We start from the raw sequence: 25,839 nt of genomic DNA on the forward strand, positions 1-25,839 counted from the left end.
AGTTTTATTTTAGGTAGAGTTCTCTTATTTACCTTACAGGAATGCTGATGTCTCTTGTGACTCCTGAAAACGAGCATAATCTGTATACCTTGTTGTACACTCCTCACAATCCCATGATGTGTATTGTGTTACAAGTGTGCATTTGCTATTCAAGCTTTAGTTTCTGGCTCATCCCTAGCTCCAGAGCTCAGAGCAGGAGGTAATGGTGGGGAGCAAGCCTAGACCAGACCCTGTTGGAGCAGGCAGCTTGCACACAGGAGCTTATGGGAGCAAGTATTTTAGGCAAGAGGATCTCCTGCAGCCTTTAAGTAGCTCTGGAGTCAGTCCTTCTAGTCACACGGGGCTGAATCTAGTCCTGTCCAAGATCGAAGAATGAGAAGTGATGTATTTTTCTCATTATTTTGTTTCCTTAGCTGTGGTTTTTTTAAATATTAACTTGATGGTAGTTTCCATTCCTTAATACAGTTTTCATGTCTTTAGTTTTCTGTATAAAATGTCTGTCCTGCTGCTAGACACTCAATATTTTAGCTTTGCTCTTTCCTCAAATCTTCAAGCACTGCTTTTTTGTCTCAATATTTATATCCTGTTAAATTTAAATAATTTACCTTTTATCTTTGTCCATCTAGCTGTGTCTGCTGTCTTCCTTTAATTTCCTTTCTGAAATAACATGACATCATTGCAGCCAATATCTGCGTTTTCTAACATTAGATACACAAGAGCTATTTTTGAGTGCTTTTGCCTACTATGGCTTCTCAGTTTTGATTACCCTGGTTGAGGACCAAAATTTGCTTTAAGTGTGCAGTATTCTCTACTGGGAACAGCAGAATCTGTCACTTTATAGAAATACATGAAAATTTCCTAGAAATAGATTATACAAAATTACTATTTTGGTGGATGATGTCATTGCAAGAAGTTGTGGTTGTTTGGGTTTTTTTTAGTTTATTTTTTGTTAGCTGGAAACACTAGTGCAATTTATGCCTGTATGAGGCCAGTGATATGCCTGCATTGGTAGAGGCATCGCTGTCAGATGTGCAGCTGCTTCAGTTTGGTGACATTTGGTTAAGATGATGGCTGGCTATCATTTAGTGTTCTGTTTGTAATACTGATCTGAGTAGATACACATGCCTCCAAAACTACAGGGATTTCATGCAGTAGTTTTCTGTCACAGCTGTCACATTCAGGATGGCAATTTTTCCCTTTGTGGGAACCAAGAATGATTATTTATGGCATGTAGGTTGTTGTAGTTTAGACAGAGTTCTGATGCAGAGAAAGAAACAAGGCTCTTTCTTGGGGGCAGAATATACAGTCTTCTCTGATCCCTTATTTTTAGTGCTTTATTTTTAGACATACTATTTTTAGATAGCTTGAAATAAAAAATATTTGTGGTTTGGGTTTTTTTGCCCCCCAGTTAAAAGAAAACCCTGTTGTGACACAGTATGACTCGGGTTTTTTATAGCCACATCAAATACGTGTTGCTTAGGATAATCTAAAATTATACAGACAATAACAAAGGCAAAAATTAGAAAACAGCAGTTGCTGTTGTAACACAAGGTGGAGGTCATCTGAAAAATATAAACAAATGTCTCATCAATATTTATTTATTTAAAAAACCCCAATAACATGCTTGAACTGTACCATTCCAAAAGTTGTATAGAAAGTATAGACAATCTTTGGTATACATAAAGTATTTTACATTCCCCTTGATATTAATGCAGCAGTTGTCTTAATTTGTTAATGAGTGGGTGTTGGGAGAGATGTACGAAGTGATTAGTGTTTAGGTTCTTGAGAGTCTCGATTGTTTTGATGCTGAAGATAAAGCTGTTGAGATGAATAGGACAGTGCTGCCTCATCAGTAGCCAGGTGGTAGCTGTATTTGCTCCTGAAGCAGTATGGCTCAGAAACAGTAGGTTTCTAGCTCACGGGGTCATCTTGTGACTCATAAATATTATTCTTGTCAGTGCAAAGCAGATCTGAGGTTGAGCCTAAAACAGCAACCAAATGAATAATAACAGCTGACAGCAATGCAGCACACGCCTTTAATTCCAGCTTTGCTGCCCAGCCTCCATTCCCTGTGCAGCTTCAGATGCTGGTCTTGAAGGTCAGTGAGAGCCTGAAGGAGGCCTGGCAGCCAGGTTTGTCCAACACTTGTGTTTCCACTTCTGTGGCTTTTAGCAAGTTATGTTTTTGGTGTTTGGGTTGGTTTTTTTTTTTTTTTTAATTATTTTTCCTAACTTGCCGAGATCATCTTTTTTCAGCTGCTTAGGCAGCTAGTGCTGACACAAGACTTTCATTTGCTTATTTATTGTGCCGTTAGATCACATCTTTCACTGAGAAAACCTGAGAGAAGCAAAGTACTTGCTGACATATGACCTGCATGAATCTGCCAGGGATGAGCCACGAGTCCTGAGCCTCTCTGTTTGCCCCACTGTGGCCAGTGCTGATGAGAGGGTGTGTGGTAGCTCTACCAGCTCTTTATTCTGCTGGCTCTGAAGTTCCTAGTCAGTCCCAGGAAACCCAACCAGTCCCTGAAGTGGGTAGAGTGCAACAGAGGGCAATTAGCAGCTGATTCACAGAATCACAGTGTGTTAGGGGTTGGAAGGGACTTTATAAGATCATCTAGTCCAACCACCTTGCCACAGCAGGATCACATAGAGTAGGTTGCACAGGAAATTGTCCAGGTGGGTTTTGAATGCTTCCAGAGAAGGAGACTCCACAGCCTCTCTGGGGAGCCCATTCCAGTGTTTTGTCACCCTCACAATGATAAAGTTTTTCTGCATGTTCACATGGAACCTTCTGTGCTCCAGCTCATGCCCATTCCACCCTGCACAATACCAGGACACCACACAACTAGCTCAGGCGTAAATTGTCTCCATAGTAAAAGTACTGCATTTTTATGTGGATGTTGATAGGTCTAGCTAAAACAGAGGTTAATGTTTCAAGATACAAGCAGTAATAAGACATCATTAGTATTTGCAATGTAAACAGTTGTAAAGCATTGCAATTTTTAAGTATATATCTTTGACCTTTAGGAAATGTGCACCCAGGAGAAGTAAGAAGTTTTGCTTTTGCAACTGCTGTGATGTGAATTTTTTTTTCTTTTAGATGACAAATGACAGGATTTTTTAAAAAAGTAGTTCCAAAACTGTGTATAAAAAGCCAGTTCACTGTTGTCTGGACATGGTTGTAGTACCAGTTGGAAGTTGCTGGAGTTGATAAATTCAGGATAGACTGCAGTCATCACTCATATTTGGAAGAGCAAAAAAGTGGAGGTATCTGGATGTCCTGTAGAAGCAGCACTACATGTTTTGTTGCCCAGACCAAGATGGTGCTAGCTGCTGCATGTGGCTGTCCTACTGGTGATATGTTCCTGGAGAAAGGAGAGGGAGAGCAAAACTTAATCACAGATGCACGTAGACGCTACTAAAGTGTGGGCTTGTTTCTAGATCTTAGGGAGAAGACTGACAATAATCTGGTGGTTTTGCTGCTTCTCTATATTTGCATGTAGTCCCAAACTACTGAGAGAAGCTGCCATTTAAAGTGTGTACTTAGTGATACTGCTCTGAAGGGTCCTCTGTGCTCTTGCTTTCTTGGGTATTTAAGCACCCACCTTTTTATTACATCTCTCTGCATCCTTTTCCATTTCTCTGCATGAGATGCTGCAGCATTTGGATTTGATTACAGCAGTGTGCAAGCCCTGGGAAGAGCTGCTGTCAGGGCAGGCTAAGCCTTCCTGGCACTGCCCATCTTGCTTGCATGCTGGTTTGCATTGCTTTTGGGAAAGAACCCTTTGGCCTGGTAGCATGTGTGGCTTAATCACAGTCAGCAACAGTCACTGACTTCTATAAAGCCTGCTGTTTTGCAAACTGTGTGCACATTTTCTGTGTGTCTTGTGGCTTTGTGAGCTTTGTCCTCATTGCATTTATTTGGTCTGGTGCCACAGTTCCTAACGAGAAACTTGGTTACTTTCCCACTCTCTTTTCTTGCACATTTTCTGTAGCGTTCTCTATTACCTGATACCAAATCACATTCTGTATTGCTTTGTGGAGAATCTAATTGTCTGCATTTATTTTGATGCCATACCTCTTGTCCATATTGCCAGTTCCTTTTTCCGAGTGTCTAATATCACAAATAGCTGATGAGTACACTGAAGGAAATTATGCTTCTCTGTTAGACTTCTCTTTTCTTCAATAACACAACCTTCAACTGATTTTTTTTCAGTCCATATTGTGCAACAATTTGCAAAAATTGTGTGCTTCATTTTATCAGTGCTTGCCAATCACAAGGTTCATGCAAAGTAAGATAGTTTATTGAAGCTCATATAAGATTGTGAATGTTCAGGAAAATAGTTGAGATTATGTATTTTCAAACATTTACCTCTGCTATTCTGTACTTAAACATTCTTAATAATTCAGTTTTGCAGCTGTTCCTTAGTGTTGTTTGCAAGGCTGGAGCTGCATCAGTGGAAGCAATGGCTGGAGACTATAGAAAACACATCAAGCCTACAACTTCTGTACTTCCTACAGTAGCAAAATGGGTCTAGCTTTAGTGCAGGTTAGTCTAACTGGAGAGACAAATCCAGCTGGTCCTTGAAAACATGACAGCTGAGACAAGGCTGACCTATAGGCTTGTCTCCATTTACTAATATACAGTATGTATAAAATCTGTGCCTTAATTTTTGGGAGTTTTCCCCCGGTAGGTGCAATGACATTTGTGGAAAAATGTAGTATATGACTACACTTTTAGCCATTCTTTTAGGTTAAAATGAGAACCTTGTGCTCCCCTGACTACATTTGTAATTCTCACTCCCATGTCTGGTGTTGGTACAAGTGCTTGAGTATTTACACAAGGAAACAGTTTGGCAGATGCACTTTTGTTGGCACTGTTGCATAGGTCACTTGCTTGTGGGGAAGTGTGTACGCACACAAGTTGTATCTCTGTAGGTTGCTAATGCTACGTTTTCAAAATACTTGAGGGCAGCCAAGGTGCTCAGAGTACCTACATTTTATTATTTAATCTGTAAAAGTATGCATTGTTTTATTTGTGAAACACTTTATAAACAAGTATATATAATATTTATATATAATTTGTAAGAGCATATTATGGCAAATATTACTTTGTATGTGAGAGCTAAAACACACTCTTTGAAATTGTGGCATTAAAAAGTGAGAGGAATACACAACTGTCATTTTCTATGCCAGTTCTTCCTTCATAGCATACTCCATAACTTCTTAGTGTAAAATTCCAGTGTCACCAATGTCAATTAAGTATTAAAATATGAAAAAGCAAGAGGGCAGAATTCACCTGCAGGCGTGGTTTGAAGCCCCCCAGGAGGTCATGCTGAGGCAGGGAATGCCATGAATATTGTCCAGAGGGGCTGGAGAAGCTGCCGTCCTTGCCTGCATCCCATCCTGCTCCCCTCACAGCTGCAGGGGAGCCCCCAGGATGCTCAGCCCTGGGAATAAGCCAGATCCGCAGAGCTCACCTAGACACAGAGGCAGATGAGGGGACACAGTCTCAAGGTGCACCAGGGGATGTTTAGCTTGTATTTTAGGATGAAATCCTTGACAGAAAGAATGATTGGCATTGGAATGGGCTGCCCCGAGGGGTGGTGGAGTCCCCGTCCCTGAAAGTGTTTAAAAAGAGGCTGGATCTGGCACTTGGTGCCATTATTGACACCAAGTTGATTGGATAATGTTGGGTGATAGGTTGGACTTGATGATCTCAAAGGTCTACTCCAGCCTGATGGATTCTGTGATTCAGAACTCCTTTAGCATTATCTGCCAGGCTACAGAAAATAGGTTTGGGTTTGGAGAACAGATGTAAAGTTGAATTAATAGCATTTATCTAGACTGGATTTAAATTTGTTCGTGGGTGTATTCATAGAACCAAAGTACTGTTCAAATCAGCTGGAAAAAAAACCCAGATTTTTATTTCAAGTAGTAGATCCTGAAATGTCACAAGTTTTCAGTGACATCCTGAAATAGTTTCTTTCTGTGTGGAAAGAATATCTATTTAGATGTCAGTTAAGCATGGTGACTCACAGATCAAAAGGGACTGTTAAGACATGCAGCTGACAAGCTGCGTAGCATAATGTGCAGAACATCACTGAATACTTACTGCATCAGGCTCACAGCTTCCATTCCATTAACAACAGATGTGCAGATTTGACTTCAAAGTCTAAAGGATGGAGAATCCACTGTACCCAATCAGGTGGTCATTATCTTCACTACTAGTAGATGCAGTGTAAGAGCATATATAAGAGCATAGTCTTTATATCCTTAATTTCCCATAATTGCATCTCAGTTTGAATAGTTGTATTTTTTTCCTGCTAGGTTTAAATTTCACAGAACCTTAGGGATTGGATGGGGCCTTCAAAGATCATCTAGTCCAAACCCCCTGTGAGAGCAGGATCAGCTAGAGTAGGTCACAGGAATGTGTCTCTGTGGGTTTTGCATGTCTCCAGAAAAGGAGATTCTACAACCTCTCTGGGCAGCCTCTTCCAGTGTCCACCCTCAGAGGGAAGTTTTTTTCTCATGTTTAGACAGAACCTGCTGTGCTTCAGCTTGCGCCCATTGCCCTTTGTCCTATCACTGGACATCATTGAGAAGAGCCTGGCTCTGTCCTGACACTCTCCCTTCATGTATTTATAAACATTAATGAAGTCTGCCCTCAGTCTCTTCTCCAAGCTAAAGAGCCTCAGCTCCCTTGCCCTTTCCTCGTGAGGAAGACATTCCACTCCCTTAATCATCTCTGTTGCCCTGTACTGGACTCCTTCAAGCCGATCCCTGAAGTCCTTCTTGATCTAAGGGGCCCAGAATGAAAGACAATATTCCAGATGTGACAATATTCCATGGCAGAGTAGAGGAGGAGAACCTCTCTCGACCTACTAACCACACCGTTTCTAATACATCTCAGGATACCATTGGCCTTCGTGGCCACAAGGGCACATTGCTGGCTCATAGTCATGTATGCTGCTGTATAATGTCTGGATCAAATCATGGAATTCAATGCAAGAGAAATACTGCAGTTTGAATAGCTGATTACTAATGTGCAATGTGGTGATCTCTTGGATGTTTCTTGTGTTTACCTGCAGGGCAGCAAGGGACACTACAGATACCACTGGCAGAGCCACAATGTCAAGCAGAGTGGAGTGGATGATATGGTCCTTCTTTCCAAAATCACAGAGGATTCCATAGTGGAGAACCTAAAGAAGCGATACATGGATGATTATATTTTTGTATCCTTTATAGAGGGTATTTTAGTGGTCTTGCCAGCTTGAAACCAATTACTCCTGTGTATTCTCTTTAAGCATTTATTACTCTAAGGTGCTGAGCATTTTATGTGACTGTTCACCTGAGATTAGACAAAGTGCAAGGCTTTGTTAATTGAGCTGATTATGAGGATTGAAATTAAGATCTGAAAATTTATTTTAAGGTGTTCTTGATATTTGGAATTGTTCTTGTGATTGTTGAAGAAAGGCCTGTAGCTCCATATGTTTATGTATCCTTATGATCCCTGAAGCTACTGCAGTAATGCTGATTCTAAGAGCAAGAATTAATAGCTTTCAGGTGTGTGTATATATATATATATAAGAGCCTTGATGCCAGGCTGTCTTCTGTACCTCCCCAATTCTAATGCTTTCAAAACAGTATTTCTTCTGTGCCACAGCCCCATGTACAACTTACTCTGGAGCTGTTAATATTGTAAGTCTTGGGCTGATGGAAACAAGTGGATGTGGGAACACCTGTAAACCTACAGTGTTCACACTTCATTCTTTTTTTTTTCTATGCTTAATGAAAATATGAAAGATTTAAACATGTGAACATATAACCTGAAAAGAAAAACAGATTTCTGCACCAAAGGTTTGATTTTTTTAATTTTTTTTTTTAATTAATATGAAAGGAATTCCATGACACCAAAATACTCACCATTTAATTTTTAACTTTCACAGTGTTAACAAGAGCTGCAGTAACTAGTTTAGTAAACACCAGAGAATCTACTTATATACTAGAAAGTGATACTGGGTTTTCTTCTGCTGTAGCCTGGTTTTTATTCTTCCCAGTTGCATCCAGAGAATAATTTCCTTGAGATGGTAAACACTTTTTAGCATTTTAGCAGAAAGGGAAGGAAATGTAACATCTTTTGTCTATTTCCAGGTATTGAGATGGTTAAGAGTTTATTAGCAGGTCAGTTTATCAGGGAGTGATGGAAAAAAATTAATATTGCAGTTATGATGACATTTTCATCCCAAGCAGCAGGGGTTTTATAGGTGTGTGCATGTGGATTTGGATCCTCTCTTCAGCAGTGAGGTGCCATACCATGATTCAATGTGCCTTACAGAAACATGACAAAGTAACACAGCAAAGCACTCTTCCCGTAAGTAACACAAGCACTTTTGTCCCTGTGGAATCTGTATCTTCCATGCACTACATTCACAAAGTCTTCAGTGCTCTGTGCTGAAGAAGCAGTTTTATGTTTTTTCTTAGAAAAACAAGTGAGATAAACGTGGAGATGGTCTTTCCACTGAAGCAGGAATGTTCCAAGGGGGCTTACAGTCTCATAAGGGATCACAGTCTTCTTTTAAAGCATTATAATTCCTTTGTGAACGGGAAAAAAAGACTGCTTTTGCAGTTCTGCAGAGACTTTTCATTCTAACATGGAGATCATCTCTTGAATCTTTCAGTGGTTTGTATGGTCACCCATGAATGAGCAGTTTCTCTCTGCTACATTGCATAGAGATTACTGAATCGTCCCAGAAAATGCTGGTATTGTTTACCAACAGACAGCTGCCACTTTGGATATTTACACTGGCACAACAAATGCTTGATTTATTATATTCAAGACCCAGATCTTGTCACTCTTCTTTGAATTGAATTTTAAAATGTATGAAGTAAGCATGGCAAATTTACAACATAGAAATGATGTTCACTGAGTTATGCTTCTCTAATTTGTTATTTGCCATTTTGTGCTGAGGCACCATGACAGGATGAGCCAGCAGGATAATTTTTAATTTTTTGTCTGTGTTTGTATGGGAATCTTAGATAGTAAATTTGCATATGAACAATTCCAGATTGTTAAATGAAACCTGCAGTACACTGTTTTGGTCTCCTCAACACAAGTATGCTGCTGACTCCCAGCTTGATGAACCAATCCTTCATGTAAAGTAGTGTGGGTTACTTCATGTATGTATTTTGCAATTCTAATTCCAAAGTTTCTGGATTCTTTTGTAAATGTAGGTGCATGTACAGCTGAATGCACAGCAGCAAAATACTAACTTTCAGAATGCTGCAAAAAAACCTTTCTGGGACTAATAAGAGCTTGAAACTGAGTGTCTTTTTACAGAACACCCTGCAGGATAAGACTCCCAGGGACTGTTAATAGTTACACTCATAAAATAACACCACATACTGGATTACCTAATTCCCTTAGCTCTCTCACTAGTACATGCAGATGAGTAATTGTCCAGTTTAGCTCAGCAGTGGCTGTTTCCATTCTGTCTGTGCATGCTCAGCACTATCTCTATGAGATCAGAATGTGTCGCTATGCAATAGTCTGCGAAGGTCATAACAATCTTTTCTAGTACTGACAACATGATCTCCTTAGTTACAAGAGAGTAAACCACCTTAAATATGCTGCTTACTTTCTGTATTTTTGTTCAAGGTGTGTTGTGTCTGAGTCTCTGATACATGTTCTTATAATACTTAGCTTGTCCTAAAATAAATATTTTGATAATATGAGAGTATACAATTGACTGATATGCTTATATTCTTGTATGCCTGCTAATTTCATTTTAATTAAAAGTTACTGTAAACTGTAAGGTTTTTTACTGTTACCTGAAACTGTGCTCTATTGTGTAGTATATGGAAAAGTTATTTGACAGTCACTAGTGGTACGACAGTACTTCATGAAACTTGTAGTTGCCTTAACTTGTTTTGAATCCAGACATATATTGGCTCTGTATTGATCTCTGTGAATCCTTTCAAGCAAATGCCATATTTTGGGGAAAAGGAAATTGAAATGTACCAAGGAGCAGTAAGTAAAGTAGTCTAAAATATACCGCAGTGTTCAGAGGCATGTAAATACTATTCTACATGGTTAATCTTGGAAGCATTTATTTTTCTAGGTTTTGGTAGCATTTTACTAGCCTAAGAGAACTTGGCTGATTTCCATTACCATTTATTGAGTCTTCAAACTGAATTCCCTGGAGCATAGGGTTAGCATTTCAAGAAAATACTTGTATTGATTAACTCTATTCCATGTCAGATTTCTCTCCTTGACACATCCTTCCTGCAAAGGCAGTTTTTAAGCTACTGTATAATAAGAGTGTGGTCCACAATAAAAAACTGCCAAGATGATGACTTGAACTCTCAGTCTTGACAAGAACAATGAAAAGTGGAGATGCCAAAATTAGGTACTACTTTTGAAAATATAGTTTGAAGAGCAAATCAGCACAAGAACCTTAGGAACTTAAAATGTGGCTTCCTGTTTGACTTGGGCATTTCCATAAATTCATGAAACTGGTTTGAATGGACTCAGCAACTTAAAATGAAATCTACAGCACCAGGCTCTCAGTAGCCATTTAGGTCATTTATTGTTAGCATGTGAGCACTGGTAGAATAAGCTTGAATTATTTGAGTTTCTCTTGGACCAGTAATACATTTCAAGCATAGAACATTTTTGGAATAGGGTGTTTATGGTAGTTAGGAGAAAATTATGGAGGAGAGAAAGATCAGTAAGTTTGTTTCTATTAAAAACCCAAATTCCTGGGGAAAAACCAGTATAAATTTAATGATTATTTTTCCAGGAAAATAATTCTTTCAATTTAAACACAAAATTATGTTGCTCTTTCTGTGTTGTTTAATGCTGTGTTGAAAAATGATTCTCTACTCCTCCCTCCTAGGCGCAGTATGAAAACCCACCACACATTTATGCTCTTGCAGACAGCATGTACAGGAACATGATTATTGACAGAGAAAATCAGTGTGTCATTATTAGGTAAGAAAAATACCTTTTCGTGGAAAATCACCTTTTAGTGTTAAAGCAGAGAAGTTGTTGGGTTTTCTTTCTATTACATCTTCTGTGTCCATGACCACTGGCCATTTTTGGGTTTGCCAGGAGAGCTAAGTACTTTCTGACCTTTTGTTTTCCAGTAAAAACATGAGAAACCTCTTTCACATGTCCGGTACCAAAACAGCAGTGGCTTGACTGAGAACAGATAGCAACAAGTAATACGTTGTTGGGGTTTTTTTTGTCTGTTTTGGTTTTTTTTGATACAGCTAATTTGAAAAGGAAGACTGTTACCAAAGAGTCTTTCCAAGGCCACGGAAGCCTGTTTTCATTAGTGGAGTAATTGCAGCATATATATGTAGGCATTAAGAGAATTAGATGTATGCATATCTAATTATAACAGAGGAGCCATGAGCTATTTTGAATGGTGTTAACAGTGTCAACAGTGAGGTTGGGTTCTAGCTGAGCTGGATGCAGGTGCAAAGTATGCTTGGGTAGCAAGAAGCAGCAATTTTTTTCCGTCCTTTTGTCTGTACTGGACGGAATTATAACAAAGGAAGTTTAGTCATATGAGTAAGGTAGTTACGCTGGAGTTTGATTTCTCGTTAGGTTCATGTTTTACTATAGTGTGATATTTATGCCTCTATTGAACCAACAGGCTGTTTTCACTTCTTCTTTACTTGAAGTGGGAGGCCTCCCAAGCTATCAGAAAGACACTGTCCAATCAAGATTTTAATGACAAAGAATTGTCTGTTGTGGTTTTCAATTCCTCCTGGGCTGTGGTCCTTTAAGAGAGTTGAGGTTATGATTAATATTTTTCTATCATGTAGCAATAAAAATGTTTCTCTAGATTGTTCTCAGGTTTTGCCTTTCTATAAAGCTGAGGACTTACTTTTACTGTCTTATTGTGATCTCTGCTAGGAGATGTGACTTTAAAGTTTTTATTCCTTCTTTGTAACTGTAGTTTACATTTTACATCCTTGTGCCGGTGTTTGAGTACTGTAAATCTATGTATGATGACTGCATACTTAGAATGGCAATTCATCTTAACTAATACATATAGATGTTAATGGAAAGGTCATTTACCATCTCAACTGTTTCTAGTGAACAACTCATGTCTATCTTAAATCTATTAAGTTCAGAATTTAATACTGCATTTCTACTCAGCTTCCCAGAGCACCAGAATGACTGATTGTTCTAAAATGCCGCTACAGAATCTAGCTGGAAATATGATTGGATTTTAATGAGGGAGTGGTAAAAATATAAATGTAACACAGTAAGAAAAGTTAGGCAAAAGTTCTGACTCTGAAGGAAAGATTGTTTCTCTGAAGTTATGCTACTGATGTTTCTCTGAGCATAATTAGAGAAAGCAGATTTCTTAGGTAAATACATTTTAAAACTTGGCCGAATGCGTCAGAGTATTTTACGTATGCAGTATTTTACATTCTTTCCTGGCAGACCCAAGAGTTCTTGATAAATAGTGTTATTAAAATTTCTACATCGCCCTGGCAATGTACACAAGTGTCACTTAAATTTCTCTACAGCAAGGGATACTGTATTAAATGTCATTCAGAAAATGAGTTTTAGAGAGAAGGTTGAGGCTGAGTATCAGATCATCTCTACTCTAATCACTGATTTTATTTCCTCTTGGAGGGAGCAGAATTTTTTTCCCTCTGCATTTGTATTCTTACTCTGATCTCAGCTAAGTGTTAATTGACTTTGCTGAACAAAATGTCACTTTTCTGAAGTAGCAAATAGTGCTAGAAGAATCAGTATGTCTTTCAAAACATCTTTTTTGGTAGTGATTGAGACTGTGTAATGTTTTTAATTTTAGTAAGAAAAGTTGGAGAAATTTGTCAGTACTACAGTCCATTTACTTTAAGCCATTATAATACTTTTTCACACTTTAAAACCACCATACTTCCAATATACTTAAAACTACCAAGCTAGAAAATTATTTTTGCATGATCTTAAAATAGTTTTAATAGCTGAAGAGCAGTGACATATATGTAAAAACGTTTCTGTTTGAAAATCATTTGGAAAGAATGCCACAATTTCCCTGTTACAGCTGTCTACCTGAGCTTTCCTAGATAAAATTTCCTCAGGTAAAATTTCTTTGGTACATAAATAGTGCATCATCCTGTTTTGTTTTGGTTTAGTTGGAGCAATTTGCTGGTCCCTGATTAATAAAAGCATAAAACCAGAAAAAAAGAAGTGTATGCATAAATCTAAACCAAGCTCTGACAAGCAGTCTTTCAGCCAAATTAAATTAATATAAAGGACCGTTTATATTGTAACAGAGGCTAACAATAAACTTGAACTATATTCTTCCAGGTCATTTTCACAGATTACAAATTGCACTGGGTTGGAAGGAACCCTTAAAGGTCCTCTTGTCCAACCCTGCTGCAGTGAGAAGGAATGCCTCTAACTAAATCACTATTCCAGTGCTTCACCACTCTCATTATAAAGAACTTCCTTCTTACATCCAACCTAAATCTACCCTGCTCCAATTCAAAACCATTGCCCCTCATCCTCTCACTACCAGCCCTTCTAAATACTCCTTCCACAGCCTTCCTGTAAGGTCCCCTTCAGATACTGAAATGTTTTGCTGGTGCCTTCTCTTCTCCAGGCCGAACTTGTTTTCATAAGCAGAAGTGCTCCTATGTTTGCAAGTTTGCGTGGCAGACACTGTGAAATGAGGGTGAGGGTGTAGTGTTTTGGGAATTACCTGCCCTCCCCCCTAAATTCACCAGACTAGACTCAGTCAGCTGGAGGTTAAGGAAGCTATATTTACAGCTTAGCACAATTTACAAGCATATATATACAGAATATACACAGATATATTTACAGTAATATACAAGTTAAAAGTAATATGGGAACACAAAATCCTTCCTGAAGTGGTCAGGCTGCCCAGAAGGTTCCTGAACCAACCGGTCCCTCTCCTTCCCTCACCCTCCGCCTCAGAAATAACCATATAATTCTCCATATGTGGTAAATCTGCAGAGATCTGAGGTGAGATGTCAAAAGATGACAAGGAGGTTAGAGGAAAAAAGGTTAGATTGGGTTACACAGACCTCATGCAAAGGAACCAAGGAAAGATGCAACCAGACCCACAGACCGACAGAGAATGAGAGCTGAGAAGTGAGTGCCCTATCTATAGTTTGACTACTCGCGTCTCTCAGCAAAAGAATGAGTGATAAAGGCATCACTGTTCTTTTCTTCTCACAGATAAGGATTTAATTTCTCTCATTAAAATGTTCCAATTAGGCTCAAACTAGCACAGAAGGTGGTGAGATGCTGAAACAGGTTACACAGGGAGGATGTGGATGTCTCCTCCCTGGAGGTGTTCAAGGCCACGTTAGATAAGGCCTTGAGCATCCTGGTCTAGTGGAAGATATTCCTGCCCATGATGGGGTGGGTTGGAACTAGATGATCTTTGAGGTCACTTCCAACCCAAACCATTCTATGAATCTATGAAAATATAAGGCACACACAATATGAGCAAAGAGAAGGATAATTATTGCAGGAAAGAAAATCTTACTGAAATGTGTTATTTATCATACAGTAAATACCTGATCAGATTTCATTCAGTTTTTGGCCCTGAATTCTCCTCTGTATTCAGTTAGAAACTGGGTGCATGAAGTGAGGGGTATGATATATGATCCAGTTTAGATTAAGTCTATCCTCTTTTACAACAGGATGAGCAAATTTAATGTGAGCAGATCTTGAAGAAATATTTTAAACATTGACCTATTTTGATTTGAACTTTTAAATACCGTCTGTCCCTCTGAGTTTAGGAGATAGCAATAATAAAGGTTTTCTTCTTGATGATTAGGAAAAGATGACTCAGAACAACAAAAATCGTGGTCCATACTTCACAGATGAAGAAGTACTTTTTCACCTTTTCACTTTCGCTGTTTCATCTGTAAAACTGCAGTCAGGAGAAGATAAAACCATGGAAATGTTTTGGGAATGGGGGGGGGAGCCCTTTCAGTATTTCTGTACTGTTTGGAAGTAAAATGCTGTTTACAGCTTGACAGTTTGGGAAGCTTTTTCAGAATGAAACCTTTGGAAGCATCTCCATTACTCATGATGATAAGGAGCTCTGAGATAACATTTTGTACTTTCCTGTACAGGGCATGCTGATGTTTCTCTGGCAAACATAGCTAAAATTTGTGCAGGAGAAGATGTGCATTTGATGCATATCCAGGAACAAGTAGGAGCAGGATAGAAGAGTCAACAGCATTCACTGAAATTATTCAGAAGTTTACAGATAGCACAGATTTTCACACAAGGAAAAAATCATTTCGGTTATCTTTATGACATTGAACCAACATCCGTGTGTTGGGTGGTTTTGTTTTAGTATCATTGACCTGGTTAGGGTACAGTCATGAAGGTCAAAGTTGCCTTCCACCAAGATTTATGTAAGTCTGAAGGAATTCTGTTAGCTTTAAGGTGTGAAATAAAGCCTGAGTTTGGATTGTCCGGCATGCCAATCTGCTTTCCTTCTTGAGGAGCTTACTAATTGCAAGAAGGCAAATCTCCTGATGATGTAAACATTATTCACTGTTGAAGTGAAATACTGTAACAGAAGGAAGGAATTGTGAAAGCTAGTATGGAATATTAATGCTTCTTATACCCTGTGTCAAGAGACATAGTAACAGGAAGGTAGTTCTTCCGTCATTCAGGATGTGATTAATAATGTCTCATTATTTTGTTCAGGAACACCTAAAACAAAGGACTCCTAAAGTGAAGTAGGTTTCTGGCATGGCATTCAAAGCTTGGATTTTCAAATGAGGTTTTGTGTTAAGATCTGAATCCCGCTAAACATAGGTGGGGATCGAGTTCTTAAAACACTTGTTCTCTTTTGAACATCTTAAGTTTATTTATTTCCCAGTTTGCACAGTTTTCCCATACAGATTCTGGTGTCCATTCACGATGATGTGTTCAGAATTATTTATTCAGAAACACATCCAAGTACCATCCTACAATACTATATCACAGTCTACCTGTTACCAGCCTTCCTGATGTAAATGTGGTGTATATTTATTATTTGTTGTTAAGGTGTCTAATCTAGGTTGAACGTGAGAAACCTCAGAGTACTCCATTCTGGTTATGTAAAAACTAACAGGTGCGTTTTTATGTTCCTTTTTTCATAGTGGAGAAAGTGGTGCTGGAAAGACTGTAGCTGCTAAGTATATCATGAGTTACATCTCCAAAATTTCAGGAGGTGGCCCTAAAGTACAGGTGAGTTGATAGAAGGTGATACTGAAGCATAGCCCAAAGATTTACTGCAGAAGTAGAATGACACAGGCAGCCAAGAGGCACTCTGCTGAAGAAGCTTGTGTGTGAACAGATACATAAGATGCCCTCAAGAGTGGAGAGAAGTGGACAGTGAGTTTGGTTGCTTGCACATTGCTGGACTGCCTGTGTGATGAGAGCCATATGAGGGAAACCCACAGATCCAAAATAATCTCTACGGAAAGTTTTGTAGCTCTTATCCTGAGCTATGTCTGCAAGCATTTTACTTCTAAGTACTGCTTTCAGCTTTATTAAGGACAAAAAGCAATTGCAAATTGGACTGGCTTTCGGGATGTTATTACTTCCATTAAATCTGTGATTTGTCAGAGTGCAAACAGCAGGAACATTGTCTTGTTTTATGAGGTTGTCTAGTCAAAATTAGAGGATCTGAAAGCCAGCTGAAACAACAAGTAGTTGCTTTTGTTTCTAGCTATGCTACTGATGTCCACTGGAACCTACCAACTAAAGCTAATTGAGTGAATTAGCTGTAAAAATTCCCCCAATGACCTTACAATGTCATTCATACACTGACAGACAGTGGTAGGTAGGCAGTAGCACTTTTACCAGTCCACTTGTTTTGAGTACTTACTGTTGTATTTTGCTTTATTACAGTCTTGTTGTGAGTATATTCGTTATGCTTTACTTAGTTGGGAGCACTGAGAACATTGCAGAGAGTAGGTAGTAGCCAGGAGAATGACCCAAATAAAGTATGCATTGTGTTATTTTGGAAAGAAATATTATATTTTCTAATTAAAAAAAAACAGTTTCATGCAAAATTAAAAAATATTCTTAGTGATTACAGAGTAACAGTTGATGAAGTCAGTAAGTGGCCTTGAGTATTTATTCTGAAATAAAATTCAAATCTTCTCTTCACAGCTCAGCATACAGTGGGTTTGTTCCAAAGATAATGTCTTGTCTGCGCTTCCAACTCCTAGGATCAGAGAAAGAGACACTTGTAACACACCTTGTTGCTGTCTAAAACAGATAGATAATAGCATCATTGATTCCCCAAAAGGTTGCTGAAACACTTGCAGATTCCTGTATGTCATGCTATGCCTGATTTCTTTAGTTGTGATTGATAGAAATACTCATGTGTGAGAAGGAAATTGTTTAAAATCAAGATTAGAAAACAAACAAACAAGATTGATTTATTGACTGTTACTTGGAAGAACAGTGAACAGCAGGACTAGTTTTTAGCCTCAGGCATTTTGTTTATTTTAAAAATAGGAACTGAAAAAAAAAGATGCTTAGAGTCTTTTCCTTCTCTGTTCAAGAGGATTATAAAGGTGCTGGCTTTCTGGCTTTTTTCATATATGATTTAGATGTCGTGGTATTCTACAAGATCTGTAAGAGCTTTAAAGATGTCTCTTTCTGATTCTTTATTTCTCATGTTTCCTACATTTTAGCATGTTAAAGATATTATTCTGCAGTCCAACCCTTTACTGGAGGCCTTTGGGAATGCAAAAACTGTACGGAACAACAACTCCAGCAGATTTGTAAGTCATTCTGCCTTACAGAATGCTTTATTCTTACAACTTCTGTGCTGTTACTGAGACAGTATTGAGGAGTATAATATAAACTGACCACAAGTGAGGCAAATCCAAATTAAATATAAAGTATGTTTTAAAACATGAGTTAAACATTGAGAGGCCTATGCTTCATTCAGTGTAGGCTTTGCATTTGTTTCTCTTGCAACATGTGCTGGTCACAGTTTCTTTATAAAATACTGAGTCTGAAAGTAGAAAATTTATCAGGAACAAACTAGTGAGTTCTTTGGATCAGTGAAATAAGATGCAGTAATAAATATTTTAAAAGAAATTAATTAATATTGATAGCAGTTAAAAAAAAATATTAAATTATCCCTGGAATTGTTTGATAGAAAATGCCTTTACTAATATGTACAAAATATGGCCAGGAGTTATTTTCAGTCTGTCCTTACAAAGTACCGAAGATAATACAATGAAATGACTGTTCACTAGGTAGTGCACAGCAGGTGCTGTTAACATTTAGGCTCTCCAAATTTGAGATTTGTTCCTCAGCCAGTGTGAATGCTGATGCAATTAATGTCTTCATGAAAGGAGAAGATAATTGCTGTACTTGCTTCCAAGCAGAACATTATGTTTGCTGTTGGTTGTAAATGTGTTCAGTCTACTTTTCATATAGATGAGCCTTATGGTTTCCTTTATAATAAGCAAGAGTTTCAGCAGTGAAGAGAAGCCATTGACTTCCTCTTTACATTTGCATTAACACATGATATGTTAGCCCAAGTCTAGCACCGTGCAAATGCTGAGAGGAAGACTGATAGATGATAGTTCAGGAATCTGAGCTTAAATTATACCTTGAGGCAGCTATGTCACCGCATCCATAAAGTTACAGTATCACAGTATCACCAAAGTTGAAGTATCCCGGTAACTTTCCTTGAGATGTGGTACAAGTGCATGATTTCAGATATGTATTTACTCATCATTCAACAGCTTTAATTATTTATTACAGGGGAAATACTTTGAAATACAGTTTAGCCCAGGTGGAGAACCAGATGGAGGAAAAATCTCAAACTTCCTATTGGAAAAATCTCGAGTTGTAATGAGGAATCCTGGAGAGAGGAGCTTTCACATTTTTTACCAGGTCAGTAGTGCATAGGTCCTTTCTGAGGTTTTTTTAAATTAACTAGGACCAGTTTTAACTTTTGCTTGAAATGTTGTTCCTAACACTGTGAGATTACTGGATGTATATTTAAGAAGGTAATCTGGATATCCCTGAGAAGCTTGGTAGCATGCTAAGACACCATCTAACAGAGACCTGCTTAGCTGCCTTTCAGCTCCAGAACAAAAGTACTTCAGTATTTCAGAGGCTTTGTTTGTAAATTCACTGTGAACTCCCATATAGAGGAGCCCAGTAGAATGTAATAGAAAATGATAACTTTGCAAGAGATGTCTTGTTAAACTGGCCTAGGTAATGATACCTTCTGGTCTGGAATAAGAGCAGAGAGATATGAGTCTCAGCTAAGTTTTCTAGAACATTTTGGAAAATACTTATTTGTTGAATCTTCCAAGCATCCCTGCCTTTTTCCTGTTTCGGAAGGCTTTTCTGGCCTTCATGGTTTCTTGACCTGTGAATTCCTAATCTGTTGAAGTGCCATTGATCAAGCTCTACAAAACTAAAGACCTGTAAGGGACTTAAGCAGCTTGACATAAAGGTGAAGTGGTGTTTCCAGGATAGCCCACTTCAGAAGCTGTGTATTCTCCTGCTCTGAGATACGTGAACAACTTGCACTGATACTTCTTGGTGGTTTGGAGATGCTTTTTGACAGAGCTGTTAAAACACTATGGGATTTTGACTGTTCTTGTCTGAGCTTGGTTTGTTCATTCCTTCCTATTGCAGCTATGACTGTGCGCAACTGCATGGACTTTACATAGGCCTGAGAAGCCTCTCCTCTGGTATCATGGAGTACATGAGCCTTTTGTAACTACTCCCTTATTTGTTCTTGGCCCTATGGCCTAAGTGATGCAAAGTGAGACTTGAGCTGTGCTTTGAACCAACATATTATTGAAGCAGTTCAGAACTTGCCATAATGAGTGTAAAGGATACTTGGCCTCACAATTAGACTCGCAAATGTACTTTCTTAGTGTGGTCTTTTAACTCTGCCTGCTTTCCAGTAGCCATGGAAAGACGTTGCTCCTGAGGATTTAGGCAATACATTGAAAATTAGAAAACTGGATTGACTTATCTTTATAAGGTAAAGATAATGGAAGGCATTTTGGGTTTATCTTAGATGTGGAATTTACAACTACACCATTCATGCAAATAGGAGCACGTGGTCTTTTGAGATTAAGTGTAAAACACAGGAAGGATTCCTTGGCATACCACTGTCCAGTCATTTCATGTTCAAGTCACTTGTTTCAAACCTGTCTCATCTCTGCTGAAGGTTGTTGTAGGATACTTAATTTGGGGATTTTTATTCTACAGTTAATTGAAGGAGCCTCCTCGGAACAAAAAAGCAGTCTTGGCATTACCAGTATGGACTACTATTACTATCTGAGTCTGTCTGGGTCTTACAAAGTTGATGACATCAATGACAAATCAGATTTCCAGGAAACACTGGTGAGTTTTTCACTGTGAGAGTTGCATAGTGGTGGTGGAGGTATGTTCACTGCAATTTTGTAGCAAAGACGTGGTATTAATGTGGGAATGAGAAATCAATGTCGATATAACTTACTTTGATGATATTTTACCCTGAGCGAAAGGCATGCTACACTGAAGAAGTCCTGTGTTGCAGCTTAACAATCTTGAAAAGATAGGTACATTTTTATGGAAGAGATTTTGTTTTCTGTTAGTTCTTTTTTCAGAAGGGTACAAAATCAATTAAATTAATTTGAGTGCTGGAAATCTGTAGTATGAAAAATGTAAATGCATTGAGGAATTGCCATTAGGAATAACTACAAAAAAGTGCCCTGTTTTAATTGAATTCTTAGTGGTAGCTGATCTTCTATACCTATGTAAAATAGTGCAACTGAAGGGCTGCAGACTTGAGTCAAGTGGAACCTCATGAAGTCCAGTAAGGGCAAGTGTAGAGTCCTGCACCTGGGGAGTTACCGTACAGCAATATTGGTTAGTGGTTGGCCTGCTGGAAAACAGCTCTGCAGGGGAAGGACCTGGGAGTCCTGGACAGTAAGTTCACAATGAACCAGGAGTGTACCCTTGTGACCAGGAAGACCATTGGTGCCTTTGGGTGCATTAAGAAGAGTGTGGCCAGCACCCCTCCCCAGGGGTGGGTCTGAACACTACTACCAGGTGATGGTGGTTAGCCCACTCCCCTTTCCTGTCTAAGATCCATAAAAGCAGGGGGACTTCCTCTTTGTCTCTCTCTCTCTTCCCTTGCCTCTCCTGCTTGCCAGCAATCAACCACCATCCTGTTTCCTGCTGCTCTTTGTTTCACCACGTGGCCGTCACCCAGGAGGCAGACAAAACCCACTGCCATCAAATCTGGTTGTGTATTTATGTATTTTGTATCTTGTTTTCCCTTCCCTATATTTTTGTAACTTCCCTGCCTCATGTACCTTTAATTTATTGCTAAACTTTTCTTCTTTTAACTTCCAAATCACAGTGAGATTATTTATTTGGGTCTGCCCACTTTTCCTCTCTCTCCATCTAATTCCTTTTATTTTGGGAAAGAAGGGGGAAGAGGGAAGGGCATCCTATAATTGTTACTGGTTCTATCAACTATATTTGAGTTTCTGGGAAATTTAAATTAGAACCAAGACGATTAATTGTTAGGGGCTGGAAAGGACCTCCAGAATCATCGGGTCCAACCCTCCCTGCCAAAGCAGGATCAGCTAGAGCAGGCCACACAGGAACACATCCAGATTGGCTTTGAGTGGCTCCACAGAAGGCAACTCCATAACCAATCTGGGCAGCTTGTTATGAGAAATTTGCCATTTAAATATGTTAAAATATCTTTTTATTTATATATGTAGCACATCCAAAGGCCTTAAAACCATTTACTTCTGCATTCTAGCTGATTTGTTGCTTTAGAAAAGCAGTCAGCTGAAAAGATGTTCTATAGGTTACCTTATACTCTAGACTCAAAAACTCAGTCTTGTTGTGGATTGTTTTCTAATAAGTGACTGAAATTCATAGCTGCTTTTTAAAGCTATTCAGTACAGGTTCACAGTTCTTGGTCTCAGCAGATAAACTCCCTGCACAGAAGGAATAAAATGATTGTGTCTTAAGATCACTGTTTCATATTTTGCAATGAAGTTAGTTATTTTTAGCGTGACACTTAAGAGTGGGTGTCTGGTTTTAAGGAACTTCATTTTTTCCAGACTTTATTTTCTAAATCCCTTTTCGAAATGATTCTTTGTTTCATTGGAATAATGTATTTAATTTAAATAACACAAAAATACTGAAATAGGACATCTTGTACCTTTTGAAACTTCAGTAGAGGCTGCAGTGAAATTTGGTTGCCTCAGGTATTTGAACTGGTTTGTAAAACTCGGTTTTACTACCGTCAGAAATGTTAAGAGAACTTCTGTGACTGAACTTCTGTTTGAACAGATTCTTCAGCTATGTTGTCTTTTTTTTTTCCCCTCCAGCATGCAATGAGTGTGATTGGAATCTTTGCAGAGGAACAGGCGTTGGTGCTACAGATAGTGGCAGGAATACTGCATTTGGGAAACATCAGCTTCAAAGAAGTTGGAAACTATGCAGGAGTGGAGAGTGAGGAGTGTAAGTACCACTGGAAACTGTTACAGAAGCAGCGATGAGCTGAAACCCAGATGGCATAAGGTGAACACACTGTGTCACTTCTCCCAGGGCGAGGCTGCTAATACAGACTGTCCAAAACCAGAGGGTACCCAGGCTTTGTCTTGTTAGAAATGGTGTAAAAGGCTTTCGAGGACCCTTGAGCTCTGCTTCTTTCAGTGCAGCAGCATGCATTTGTCAAAATTCCTATTTGTCTGGGACTTGTTTCACCTCATTGCCCTGCAAAAGCAGCTACCAACTTGTGGAGTGTCTCTGGTCCCAGGTACACAGTGTTCATGCTTGTACATGTGTTTGTACATCTGTCCGTACATCCAGAAGAGATGCCTTGAAAAAGGAAATTCAGAGCTGAATGGAAATGCAGGATTTACATGCCACAGTTGCTTTCCCTGTCTGAAGTTTCTCAACCTACACTTTTCTGTCATGAGCATTTTGTGTCTACCTCTTTCTTATCTCCTTACCCATCTTTTCACTCTTGTTCCTGTTCTGTATCAGCTAGGCCTATGTCAGCAAGATGTGGAAAGATTAATGGATCTTGAGTTTTAAACACTTTTGTCACAATTCATACCTTGGATCTAATGTTGATTTCATACCACCTCAGTCATTTAAGGACAGAGTGAGTAAGTGCAGCATTAGCTTACACATATCTGTGTGTTCTCTGAACTCATTTCAGAATGGTCTTCATGTTTAGGGAAGTGGCATTTCTTTAGGTAAGTTAAATATGAATAAAGTATTTTGTGCAGAGTCCCACACAGCTATGTTAGTAGTCTCCTGATATTTGTTCTAAAAAAATGGGAAATTAAAGTTAAAAAATAGTAATTTTTATTTCTTAATTTCAGAGAGTAGTAAGTTAACCCAAGACAGAAAAATGTGGCATTTTATGCATCCACAGAAGAGTACAAGATTTATTTACATGCCTCATGATTACAAATGAGGTACCATGCTTTCATTTAAATCACAGTATGAAGTTTTTTTCTGTGAAATGAAGACACACAGATACAGTGTGTTGCATCAAAAAGTACCAAACTGAAAAGACAGGAGTTCAGAATAAGTTAGCAAATGTGAATATATTTCTGTGATGAGCCAGGTACACCTGGCTTATGCTCACTGGGCCATGAATACAGAAGTTGTGTATGATTAATACTTTGGGGGGAAAAAAAAAAGAGGTGAGAGAATGAATATAGAACTGACTCATAAACACACTGCATTTTAAAGAAGCCAGAGAAGAAACAGCATTGTCTAGTACAATTTCTGCATTATGAAGTTGAAACTTGGCATAATTTCTCTGTCCGTCAATCCGTACCCCATACAAGCAGCTAGCATGGGTTTTATTATATTTTAAACATTTAATGTGTACAAAGAATTTTCATTTACTTTCGTTTGATATTTGAGCTCTGTATTTTATTTCCATCTCCTCCAAGAGAAAGCACATAGTTCTAAACTATGCCCTAAGCCAGCTTACATGTTTGAAGGACAGAAGAAGGTACAGAAATAGCTGTCTGTTGTACTTAAAGGTGATGTATCTTAAATGAAATCCATGTAAGAGAAGAGTTGAAAATGTCCTTGGGGAGCTTTGGGAAATTTTGAAGACCTAAATTCCTCCTCTTTCTTTTTAAGCTGAATGCCCCATGATGTTTATTACTGCTGATTGTTATCAGAGATACACCTGATTTTTCCTCATTCTGTTTAATTTTTAACTCCTGATACAGCATCTCCAATCTTTCTTGCAGTTTTGGCTTTCCCTGCATTTCTCCTGGGAATTAACCAGGACCGCCTGAAGGAAAAGCTGACCAGCAGACAGATGGACAGCAAGTGGGGAGGCAAATCCGAGTCCATTAATGTAACGCTAAATGTGGAACAAGCCTGCTACACCAGGGATGCATTGGCCAAGGCCCTTCATTCCCGTGTTTTTGACTACTTGGTGGATGTAAGCTGTATTTCTCTTGATTCTACTGAAGTACCAAAACAAGTGCAAGCACTCTGGGCATGCTCCTTGCAGTGATTTTCTTGTTCCTCAGTTCTCTCACCCAGTACATATATTTTTTCCCTAAAGCTTAGCAGCAGCACTGACCAGTGCAGTGGGAACCTGACCACAGATATCAAATACAAAACAGCGATTGTATGATAAATGCTGCACTTGCTCTGAAGAAAATGAGCTCTGCTTTAAACCCTGTATTTGCTCAGTGTCCTGCCACTGTCCCATAGGATATTCTGGCATCTCCTTTCTGTCAGCATCTGTACTTCTCAGAGTCTTATGTTCTGCTATGTAGTTTGATGTTTTCAGGTGAGCAGAACAAGAGGGTTATGGTCCTCTGCTCTTCTAATCCACTCCTCAGTGTGCAACATTTGAACAAATGGTACAATTCCATTCTCCCTGCTGAAGTATACTTCTGTTCAGAATGAGATCCTGGGCTGGATAGGTGGAGTAGAAACCTTATTTTTGGCCACAAATGCTGGCTAGATGAAGCAGAAATATTCTCTCTGGTGGCACTGCTAGGGTTTCCAGAAGTCTTCCCTCATTGTGACATCTCTGTAATTCTTGTGCTTGCAACAGCAGTGACATTGCAAAGTGGGGGAGTACAGAAGTAGGTGAAAAGATTCATAGCACCATCTGCAAAACGCATTGAATGTCTAATTTAGTTTTGTACAGTTTTGTTGGCTCCTTTTCTTTAACTGAGACAGTTACAGCAGTAGTTCCAAAGGATCACTAACCTGGAAAGCAGGATAGCATACTGTTCATTTCCTAGCTGTTAATAACACTTTGTTAAAAAGAGAAAGCAAAATACCCTGTTACCTATATCTGCATTCCATTAACTATGGAAATTGTGAAGAAACCCAGTATCATATATATAAGATTTAATGATATGAATGCATATTTTAAATATATAAACTAAATTTTGTTTTACATTTTGTTTCTGTTTTTTTTCAGTCTATTAATAAGGCTATGGAGAAGGACCATGAAGAATATAACATTGGTGTCCTTGATATTTACGGCTTTGAAATATTCCAGGTAAGGCAATGCAGTACTTGGATTTTGGCTGATCTGACATGGGAGATGTTTTTATTTTTTTAGATGGGGAAAAATCCAGACCAGAAAAGAAAAACAACCCTAAACAAACAAATCCTGTGGCCACCATGAAGGGGGGTGTGTGTGTGTGTGTGTTTTACATCCAAACCAAAACACAAAACCATAATTTCCTTGACACTGAGTTCTCACTGGTAATGTCTGACTTAACACACAGAAAGTACTGAAGAAAGAAGGCAATTGATCTT

General features: G+C 38.7%; 1 protein-coding gene across 4 annotated transcripts in view; it reads left to right on the forward strand.

The window, feature by feature from the left end:
* Window positions 1-25,839, forward strand: part of MYO1E (myosin IE) — an 81,155-nt gene that overhangs the window by 22,490 nt on the left and 32,826 nt on the right. For all 4 annotated transcript variants that reach the window (XR_010305348.1, XM_064157503.1, XM_064157502.1 and 1 more), the window contains exons 2-11: window positions 7,094-7,237; window positions 9,943-10,032; window positions 10,901-10,995; window positions 16,167-16,254; window positions 17,715-17,804; window positions 18,802-18,933; window positions 20,275-20,409; window positions 22,401-22,533; window positions 24,297-24,493; window positions 25,496-25,576. Coding sequence is in view for 3 of the 4 variants with exons in the window: in XM_064157503.1 (XP_064013573.1) it covers window positions 7,094-7,237; window positions 9,943-10,032; window positions 10,901-10,995; window positions 16,167-16,254; window positions 17,715-17,804; window positions 18,802-18,933; window positions 20,275-20,409; window positions 22,401-22,533; window positions 24,297-24,493; window positions 25,496-25,576 (1,185 nt within the window). In the remaining variant the exon portion in view is untranslated. The remainder of the gene's footprint in view (window positions 1-7,093; window positions 7,238-9,942; window positions 10,033-10,900; window positions 10,996-16,166; window positions 16,255-17,714; window positions 17,805-18,801; window positions 18,934-20,274; window positions 20,410-22,400; window positions 22,534-24,296; window positions 24,494-25,495; window positions 25,577-25,839) is intronic.

The sequence above is a fragment of the Pogoniulus pusillus genome, chromosome 17, assembly GCF_015220805.1.
Source record: "Pogoniulus pusillus isolate bPogPus1 chromosome 17, bPogPus1.pri, whole genome shotgun sequence".
NCBI classification, from domain to species: Eukaryota; Metazoa; Chordata; class Aves; order Piciformes; family Lybiidae; genus Pogoniulus; species Pogoniulus pusillus.